We start from the raw sequence: 10,488 nt of genomic DNA, 5'->3' as shown, positions 1-10,488 counted from the left end.
ACCTGCCTCTGACTCCTAAGTGTGGGAATTAAAGGTGTGTGCCACCATGAGCAGCTTTTTAATTTTTTAAGAAGACGTATTGTTATTATTCTTTTTTTTTTTTAGAGGGGGGAGGGTTTGAGACAGGGTTTCTCTGTGTAGCCTTGGCTATCCTGGAACTTACTCTGTATGCCAGGCTGGCCTCGAACTCACAGAGATCAGCCTGCCTCCTGAGTGCGTCACCACCCCCAGGCTTACTGTTATTATTCTCACTGATGTGTATGAGTGTGTGTCTGTGTGTGCTATGCGAGCATGGCTGGGAGTGTGTGCAGAGGCTGGAGGCAGGAAGAACGGTACTAGGAGCCGCCCTGCTTGGGCACTGAGAAGCAATCTCAGTCCCCCTGCAGGAACAGTATGCATGTTTAACTGCTGAGCGACCTCTGGAGCTCCTCATTTTGGCTGTTTTTGTGCAGTGCCGGGGGTGGGGGGGTGGGGGTGGGGTGAGGGTCAAACCAAACAGAGGGCCTCGTACATCCTAGGTCTGTGCTTAGAGATATTTAAATTTACAGTGCTCTTTCCCCCTTCTCACAGCTCCCTTTTTCTTTATAATCCTTTCTCTTGTCATTTCGGTGTCCATACATTCCGCTGCTTGTCCCACTTACTTGAGGAAAGCTAAGTCCACTCTTTCCTCCGGATCTGCCTAATCTGTGCCCTGTCCCATGGCCAGCTGGCATCTGTCTTTGCTGTCCCTGGACTCTCTTCCTCTCTTACTTCTAGGGACAGGATGATTCACTCTTTAAGAATTCATGCTGTAAGGTTGAAAATAACCAAGGCTTGCCAGGTGTGGGAGTGAACAGCTTTAGTCCCTGAGGAGACACACAGGCCAGTCTCTGAGTTTGTGGCCAGCCTGGTCTACATAGGAAGAGGGTGGGAAGATGGGGGGAAGGTGGGGGGAGACAGAGAGAGAGAGAGAGAGAGAGAGAGAGAGAGAGAGAGAGAGAGAGAGACTGACCCTACCTCGAAAACAAACTAAAGCAGGGCCCAAACTAAAGAATGGGTAAAGGTCACTGATGACAAGACTGAAATTCTGGATTTGATTCCTGGGACTCACAGTGGTGGAAAAAGAAAACCTGACTACTGCAAGATAAAAAACAAACAAACAAGCAAGCAAATAAATAAATTTAAAATAAAATTATTCCTTTTTTAATTATGTGCATTGGTGTTTCGCCTACATGTATGTCTGTGTGAGGGTGTCAGCTCCCCAGGAACTAAAGATACAGACAGTTGTGAGCTGCCATGTGAGTGCTGGCAATTGAACTCTGGTTCTCTGGAAGAGCAGCCAGTGTTCTTAACCTCTGAGCCATCTCGCTCCAGCCCTGTAAAATAAAATTATAAAGCTCAAAAAGCAATGCACTCCCAGACTTCATGCCCGTGAGTAGTAGTTTCACATGATTTCATTCAGTTTTCCCCTTTTTCTCTTTTTTGTATGTGAGGATATCCCACATACAAATTTTTGCTTTCCATATCTATATCAAGAAAACAGGGGAAGCAGGGCACGGTGGAACACACCTGTAATCCCAGCACTCAGGAGGCAGAGGTGGGCTGATTGTTGTGAGCTCAAAGCCAGCCTGGACTACAAAGCCAGTCCAGGACAGCCAAGGCTACACAGAGAAATTCTGTCTCAAAAAACAAATGCACATAATTAAAAAAGGAACAAACAAAGAAAAAGAAAAAAAGAAAGAAAGAAAGTAGGAGTTGGAGATATGGCTTAGTAGTTAAGGGTACTGACTACTCTTCTAGAAGCCTGGGGTTCAATTCCCAGCACCCACATGCAGCTCATGACTCTGACTACAGTTCCAGGGGATCAGACATCCTCACACAGGTTGTAAATTATTTTTAAAAGAAAAAAAAAAAAAGAAAGGGAGGAAGAAAGAAACAAACAAAAAAGAGAAAGGAAAGAAAAGAATATTGGCCAGATCTGCGGGCTTACACCTGTAAACCTAAGAGGCAGTGGCAGGAGGATTGCCTCAAATTCAAGACCAGCCTGGTCTTCATGGTAAGTGCCAGGTTAGCCAAGGCTACAATACAAGACTTAGGAAAAAAGTCCCAAACACAAGCATTTAAATAGCCATGGTTTTTACTAAGTTCATTGCCAAAGCCCTACTATTGTCTTGAACTGTTTGACTAACTTTTCCCTTCTTTTTTTTTTAATAATTTTTATTTAGTTTTATTTCATGTGCATTGGTATGTAGGTGCCAAATGCCTTGGAACTGTAGTTACAGACAGTTGTGAGCTGCCATGTGGGTGCTGGGAATTGAACCCAGGTCCTCTGGAAGAACAGAGAGTGCTCTTAACCACTGAGCCATCTCTCCAGCCCCTTTTCCTTCTTTTTACTGTCTGCCAAACCTCTCTGATGGTCATCATCCTAATTCAAGCCTCTTTCTTTCATTTTTTTTCCTTTCTTTCTTTTTTCTTTTTGTTTTGTTTTGTTTGTTTTTTTGATACAGGGTTTCTTTGTGTAGCCCTGCATGTCCTGGACTCCCTTTGAACACCAGGCTGGCCTCGAACTCACAGCGATCCGCCTGCCTCTACCTCCCAAGTGCTGGGATTAAAGGCGTGCGCCACCATGCCCGGCTCAAGCCTCTTTCATAACTATCATAATTATATTAATGCCATAGGTTTTTTTCTTATTTTCCCTACTCTTTATATATCATATATATTCATTTCACTGAATAAACATTTTTGAGGACTTACTATATGCCAAGGTCATCATTATCTTAAGCTAAATAAGATGGATTCATGTCCTTCTTATCATTTACTTTCCTAAGATATTGGTTTACAAGCGACAGTGCACATGCCTCCCCAAGCCCTTCTCTGCTTGTCTTTGCTAGATGTTGCCCCGAGAGCCTTGGTCATAAGAGGCGCGATGGTTTGAATGAGAATAAGCTTCAATCAGCTCACAGATTCCAGTGTTTGGTTTCCAGTTAGTGGAACTATTTGGGAAGGATTAAGGGGTGTGGCCTTGTTAGAAGAGATGTGTCCGGGAGGGGCTGGAGAGACAGCTCAGAGGTTAAGAGCACCAGCTGCTCTTCCACAGGTCCTGAGTTCAATTCCCAGCCACCACATGGTGCCTCACAACCATCTATAGTGAGATCTGGTGCCCTCTTCTGGTGAACATGCAGGCAAATCACTGTGTATATATGATAAATAAATAAATCCTTAAATCAAAAAAGAAGAGGTGTGTCACAAGAGGGTGGGCTTTGAAATTTCAAAAGCTTACTCCAGGCTGAGTTTCACTCTCTGTCTGCAATTTATAGATCAGCTATGAGCTCTCAGCTACTGCTCCAGTGCCATGCCTGCCTGCCTGCCTGCCTGCTGCCACATTTCCCTGCCACAAGGATCATGCACTAACCCTCTGAAACTGTAAGGAAGCCCTCCATTAAATGTTTTCCTTTATGAGAGTTGCCTTGGTTACAATGTGTCTTCACAGCAACAGTAATAAAGACACTAGGCAAACGCTCTACAACCGAGCTACTTTAGTAGCTTAACTCTTGGCTGGTTGAAACAGGATCTTAGTGGGTCATTCAGACTGGCCTCAGTTGATCCTCTCCTGCGGCATTCTGAGTGCTGGAATTACAGGCTTATGTTAAAGTGCCTGACTAAGGTAATACTCATCCTAAATGTTGAGGCCCTTGCTCTTTCTTTGTTGTTGTTGTTGGTTGGTTGGTTTTTTGAGACAGGGTTTCTCTGTGTAGCCTTAGCTGTCCTGGAACTCTCTTTGTAGACCAGGCTGCTGGCCTCGAACTGACAGACATCCTCCTGCCTCTGCCTCCTGAGTGCTGAGATTAATAGAGTGCTGGCTGGTCCTGGCTCTTTTTAAAAAATAATTTTCTTAGCCAGGCAGTGGTGGCACATGCCTTTAATCCCAGCACTTGGGAGGCAGAGGCAGGCGGGTCACTGTGAGTTTGAGGCCAACCTGGTCTACAAAGTAAGTCCAGGACACCTAAGGCTACACAGAGAAACCCGTCTCAAAGCCTGTCTCTGCTTCCCGGGTGCTGGAATTAAGGAGTGCGCCACCACCGCCCGGCCCTTTCTTTCTTTTTTTAATGTGCCTTTTGTCTTTTAATTTCCTTTCTGCTTCAACATCTTCCCATCCGCCTCTGCTTCCAGTTATCGAGAAAGGCCGGGACTGGGCACTTAAACAAGAGCCGTCAAAAAGGCCAGGCCAGCCAGCCCAAGATTAGCAGGCTCCCTCCAACAGGCCCCATGGTCTGGATGCTAGTGTCACCACTCAGGGCCTGGTAGTAAAAGCTGGTGCAGAATACGGTGGTTCTAGAAGCTACCAGTAACCCTGCCCAGAGGGGTTTTCTGCAGTGGGGTACCCCTAACAGGACCAGGCTGTGCAAAAAGTGGTGTTTGTTGGCCTTGTCAAAGAGCTCCTTTCCTTAAGCATCTGCCCCATTGGGGGGCAAACCCAAGGCCCCAGCTCCGGACAAGGCACCTAAAGGGCGGCAGAAAGCAGCCCCTACCCGGGCCCTGGCTGTGGCTGGTCACTCAGCTCCTTTTCTTTAATCTTCAGCTTCCCAAATAGTTTGAAGTTCTATCCCCCTAGACTCATCTTTTTTGTTTACTGAAAGGTCTCCTTTTATTCTTTTTTTTTTTTTTTTAATAGGGCTGGAGAGATGGCTCAGTGGTTATGAGCGCTGACTGCTCTTCCAAAGGTCCTGAGTTCAATTCCCAGCAACCACATGGTAGCTCATAACCATCTGTAATGTGATATGGTGCCCTCTTCTGACTTGCAGGAGTACATGCAAGCAGAGCACTGTATACATGATAATAAATAAATAAATCTTTTTTAAAAATACAAAAATATAGTTTATTAATTTATTCATATTATATTTCAATTGTTATCCCATCCCTTGTATCCTCCCATTTCCCCCTCCCTCCCATTTTCCCCTTACTCTCCTCCCCTATGACTGTGACTGAGGGGGACCTCCTCCCCCTGTATATGCTCATAGGGTATCAAGTCTCTTCTTGGTGTCTCCTTTTATGCTTATCTTCAAGATCTTTCCCACTTTGTCTCATCTGAGACAGCACTATTCTTTGCTGCTCTCTCCTCCTGTTTTCTGCTTAGTTGGTTACTAACTTAATTCACTTAGCACATACTACTATTTAATAAGGACCAGGCTATGTTATCTTTAGGGTAAAATTAGCCCCTTTGGCCACTCTCCTGTTTTTTTTTTTTTTCAAAAGGACTTCCCCTCTATTTACTTTACTTTCTTATTTTATTTATTTGTTCATATACTTATTTATTTATTTATTTGGTTTTTCTCAAGACAGAATTTCTCTGTGAAGCCCTGGGCAGATGGAAGTCACTCTGTAGACCAGGCTGGCCTGGAATTCACAGAGGTTGTCTGCCTCTGCCTCTCAGGTTCTAGGATTAAAGGCATTTGCCACCACTGCCTAGCTATTTTCCTTAATTTCAGGTGTTTTTCAGTTTCTCTTTTCTCCTCTCTTCCTTCGCTTACCTCCTTCTGACAAAGGCTTTTTGTTTGTTTGTTTTGTTTTGGGTTTTTTTGTTTGTTTGTTTGTTTTTGGAGACAAGGTTTCTCTGTGTAGCCTTGGCTGTCCTAGACTTGCTTTGTAACCAGGCTAGCCTAGAACTCATACTGATCCATCTGCCTCTGCCTCCCAAGTGCTGGAATTAAAGGTGTGCGCCACCATGCCCAGCTTGACCACTTTTACAGTTTTTAAAAAGTTAGGAAAAAGTAGGCCATGGTGGCACTGGTCTTTACTCCCAGCACTCAGAGGCAGAGGCAGGTGGATCTCTGTGAGTTCGAGGCCAACCTGGTCTACAAAGGGAGTCCAGGACAGCCAGAGTGAGAAACAAACAAAAAACCAAAAACCAAAAAAAAAAAAAAAACCAACCAACCAACCAAACAAAAAAACCCAAAATAACCAGCCAACCAAATCCCCCCCCCAAAAAAACCATGTTGTGACATGTGAAAATTATTATGCCATATATAAATTTCAGTGTTTAAAGGTTTATTTTTACAGCCTAGTTGTCCAATGCAGCTCCTGGTTCCAAGCAATCCTCTCCAGTAGTTAGGACTACAGGAGCATGCAGCTCGGGGATAAATTTTTACTACACACGGCCACACCCGTTTGCTTAATACAGAGAAACACACACTTTATCACATGCCAAGTGGATATTTATTAGTGACGCTTACAGAAAGAACGTGCCATCACCCGCCTTGGACTTCTGCCAAGATCGCAGCACAGCTGGTCATCACTTGGGCCTCTCTCTTACTTCCCTGTGTCTAAGTGGTGGAGCCTGGGTCACAGTATCCTCCCAAAATGCCCGCCTCCGCTGGCATTTACCAGGGAGGTAGTCCAGCGACGATTTTACGGTCAGAGCTGTAGCCTCGGATCAGAGAGGATCGCGCCCTGAGCTTGGGAGAGCAGATGCCCCCCTCCGTGTCCCTCCACTTCCTCTTCTGTGCAGGGCAGATAACGTAGCGCCGTGAGATAAGTAGTGGGAAGCACTTGGCGACTTGTTCACGTGTTTCTACACACGCCTCCACTTGTTTCCTGAGGAAGTGTCCCGGCCAGCACAGGACAGACACCAGAGGAGCCGCTAAGCAGGCGACGCCGCAGCGCCCACTCACCCAGGACAGGACGCCATTAGCGCGTGTGCCCCTTCCCTGCCCCACCTCGCCCGGTCCCGACGCCTGTCAATCAAGCGGCAGCTGGGGGCGGGGCGTGACAGGCAGGGCAGGGCGGGGCAGGGCGGGGCGGTGCTTCCGCTGCGCTAGGCCGCGCGGGGCCGCTCGCGGGAACCCGGCGGGCCGCGCGGCGGCCGGATGAAGGGCGCGATGGAGCGGGATCCGGAGCCGGATCCTAAAGTGCTGCTGCAGGAAGCCCGCGAGAACGTGGAGGCGGCGCAGAGCTACCGGCGCGAGCTGGGCCAGCGGCTGCAGGGGCTGCGGGAGGCGCAGAGGCAGGTCGGAGGGGCCGCTGCGGGCCTTGGGGGGCGCGGGCCGGAGGGTGGGCGCGCGCGGCGGGGGCCGCCCGGAGCCTCTGAGGGAGGAGGAGGAGGAGGAGGTTGCAGACCTGTTGGACGGGACGTGGGGATGTGGGTGCTGCAGAAGATTTTTGAGCGGAAGACAAGTTTGGGGGGGGTCGAGGAAGAGTTCGGGGAGCGCTCCTAAGCCGCTGTGCGGGACACTCGGTGGGAGTAGGGATGGCGTCCGAGGGAGGGAGAGGGGAAGCGTGTGTGATAGTTACTCAGTTTAGAAAGCCTGAGGACAGTGACCTGGGGACGGTAAAGCTGGAGGCGAAGTAGACTAGGAGAGGGAAGAAGAGGGGTTGAGCACTAATAACATTAATGCTAAATGAATGGGGTTAATATTTTGAATATCTCGTGTGATCGGGAATGCCTTGAAAATCACTTAAGAGTGGTCTCTAGGCAGACTAGAACTTTTACGGCGAAGGAAGTGGAAGGACAGGAGGAAAACAAGATGGTTCAGGGAGGGTCTAGAAAGGTGAAGGGCAGTGGGGAAACAGATTTAAAGAGAGGACTGGTAAAAGAAGCCAAATATACTTTCAAGTGGTGCAGTTATCTCTCCGCAAGGAAAGGTCGAGCAGAGATACAGGAAAGCCGCATGGCTCCTCTCCGGTCTCAAACACGGTATATAGGAAGAGATACAGCCCTCTGCTAATGCCAGATAAGGCAGATTAATCCTCAAGGTACTATTAAGTGCCTAGTTAATGCTTTTTTTGGGTAAATGGAATCCCATTAGAGTTTCTCTAGGCCTAATTTGCCACGAATGCGTATCTGTACACTGGTCACTCCCGGGTTCCTGTGTGGAACCTGCAAATGGTGAAATAGTAGTGTGATCGTCTTTGAATGTCATCGTCATTAAGATGTCTTCATAAGCTTTGGGTTTTATGTATTTTGACTCTTTGTAGACATCATCATTTTAGAAAAAAAAAAGCCTCAGAACCTAGATATGACTTATGATTAAGCCTGATTTGGTGGATACTTTCAAGGTCTTCTGATGTACACATTTGGATTTCCTTTTGAAAGCATCTGCATTATTCCTTCTGCTATTGAAATGTTGAAAAGCTAGGACTTTATAAAAAAAAAGTTAAAAAGACTTCTTTTTATCTTTTAAACTTTTTTATTTATTTTTATTTTTTTAAACAGGGTTTCTCTGTGTCACAGCCCTGGCTGTCCTGGACTTACTTTGTAGACCAGGCTGGCCTCGAACCGACTGCCTCTGCCTCTCGAGTCTGGGCCACCATGCCTGGCTAAAAATACCCCTTTTTATATAATGTTGTTTATTCTGAGAATTTTGTGCATGTATACAGTGTATTTTTAACCTCCCATTCCACTCCTTTTTTTTTTTTTTTTTTAAGACAAGAGTTTCTCTGTGTAGCCCTGGCTGTTGTGGGACTTGTTCCATAGATCAGGCTGGCTTCAAACTCAGGGATTCCTGTTTCTACCACTCAGCCTTTTATTTTATTTTATTTTATTTTATTTATTTATTTATTAAATATAAGATCTTGCTAAGCTGCCAACTCTGTTCTAGGACTCCTTATGTAGCCCAGGCTGACAGCAAACTGGAAATCCTCCTGTCTCAGGCTTTGGGGTCCTGGGATAACAGGCATGTTCCACATAAAGTACCCCTAGATGATCCCACAGATAGTGGCGCACATCTTTAAACCCAGCACTCAGAGGCAGAGACAGGCATTTTTCTGTAAATTCAAGGCCAGTCTGGTCTACAAAGTCTAGGACAGCCAGGGCTCCATAGAGAAACCCTGTCTCAGAAAAAGAAAAAACACAAACGAACCAAAAAACATAAAAAAAGTAAACAAATACATAAAGCACCCCTTAATAAATGACTAACATTACAGCCAGTCCAATTTTTTTGTTTGTTTGTTTTTTGTTTTCCGAGACAGGGTCTCTCTATGTTAGCCTTGGCTGTCCTGGACTCACTTTGTAGACTAGGCTGGCCTTGATCTCACTGGGATCTGCCTGCCTCTGCCTCCCGAGTGCTGGGATTAAAGGCGTGCGCCACCATGCTGGGCCTTTCAGTCCAAATATCTTATACATGCGTGTGGCTGTTGTTCAGCTGCCTCAGCAATGAAGAAGCTTAGAGTTGGCACTAGAAGAATGAAGTAAGCACCTGGGCGTAGTACTTATTAATTTCATGTTTGTGTGTGTGTGTGTGTGTGTGTGTGTGTGTGTGTGTGAGAGAGAGAGAGAGAGAGAGAGAGAGAGAGAGAGAGAGAGAGAGAGATTCCCACTCTAGATAGCTAAATGTTCAATTTCTAAACCTAGAGAGAGAGAGAGAGAGAGAGAGAGAGAGATTCCCACTCTAGATAGCTAAATGTTCAATTTCTAAACCTGGGTGTGTGGGTGTGGCTCAGTGATAACAACACTTGCCTAACATCCACATCACTGAAAGGGAAAACCCAAACCTATGTTCTTTCATTTTATATTTATTTATCCATTATGTTGGGGATAGATCCCAGTGTTTTAGGCATGCTGGAAAACTGTTCCACCTCGTGAGCAGTTAAGTTTTGAATCCAGTAATTTAAGTAGAGAACACACTCCCGTAATTACTGTGGTTCGGTATGGTTTTCGTTTTGTTTTGTTGTTGAGAGGCATTGTCTCATGCTTGACACAGAAAGTCCTAAGAGCGAATCCATCACAGTTTTGATTTCTGATGACGTTGCATTCTGACTGCACAAAATAATAGTGTCCTCTCTTTTTTTGTCAACCGGAATGTGTTTTTGTTCCAGTTGCAAGTTACCATAGCTGCTTGCAGCTCACTGTGCTTGTTTGGATTTGTAGACTAAAGTCCCTGTCAAGTCCAGTTTTAAGATAGTTCTATGCTACAAAAATGTCACCGAAATAAGCAGGTGCCTTTGTTTGGTAGTTAGGGTATCTTAGAGTTGCAGTCGTGTATGGCTTCTGAGTGCCACTGCTGCTTTGAGAGGGATGAGCGGAGCAGGGAGAAGAGGGTGCTGAACTGGGTATATATTTATTTACTTTTACTTCCTTTTGACATTTATTTATTTATTTATTTATTTACTTGGGTTTTCGAGACTGGGTCTCTCTGTGTAGCCTTGGCTGTCCTGGACTCACTTTGTAGACTCACGATGCAGAGAAACTGTCCTCCCCAACCAAAAAAAAAATTGTTTAACTGTTTCAGAAATTCATGGCATACAATTTATGTTTTCTTTCTTTCTTTCTTTCTTTTTTATTTTATTTTATTTATTTTTTGGTTTTTCGAGACCGGGTTTCTCTGTGTAGCCTTGGCTGTCCTGGACTTGATTTGTAGACCAGGCTGGCCTTGAACTCACAGCAGTCTGCCTCCCAAGTGCTGGGATTAAAGGCATGTGCCACCATGCCCGGCTGCAGCCAGTACTCTTGACTGCTGAGCCATCTCTCCAGCCCTTTGCTTTGCTTTCTTGCCATTTAAAAATCTCTCATAATTT

The 10,488-nt window shown here is 45.7% G+C and overlaps 1 protein-coding gene and 1 pseudogene across 2 annotated transcripts in view; one reads left to right on the top strand and one right to left on the bottom strand.

The window, feature by feature from the left end:
* Window positions 1-4,074: 4,074 nt before the first annotated feature.
* LOC311578383 (transmembrane protein 256-like) lies at window positions 4,075-6,664 on the bottom strand (annotated as a pseudogene). The gene is made up of 3 exons: window positions 6,648-6,664; window positions 6,389-6,570; window positions 4,075-4,504 (listed from the first exon to the last, which is right to left on the bottom strand). The product of its transcript is annotated as a transmembrane protein 256-like (transcript).
* A 95-nt stretch (window positions 6,665-6,759) lies between these two features.
* The window catches only part of CRLF3 (cytokine receptor like factor 3), a 36,084-nt gene continuing 32,355 nt past the window's right edge, over window positions 6,760-10,488 (top strand). Inside the window, exon 1 of the mRNA XM_084750467.1 lies at window positions 6,760-6,983. Coding sequence (XP_084606593.1) covers window positions 6,843-6,983 — 141 coding nt within the window. The 5' untranslated portion in view covers window positions 6,760-6,842. The remainder of the gene's footprint in view (window positions 6,984-10,488) is intronic.

Source organism: Acomys minous (genome assembly GCF_964271855.1).
Source record: "Acomys minous genome assembly, chromosome: 12".
NCBI lineage: Eukaryota > Metazoa > Chordata > Mammalia > Rodentia > Muridae > Acomys > Acomys minous.
The sequence above is the reverse complement of the archived record's forward strand: the minus strand, read 5'-3'. Positions and strand labels throughout refer to the sequence as shown.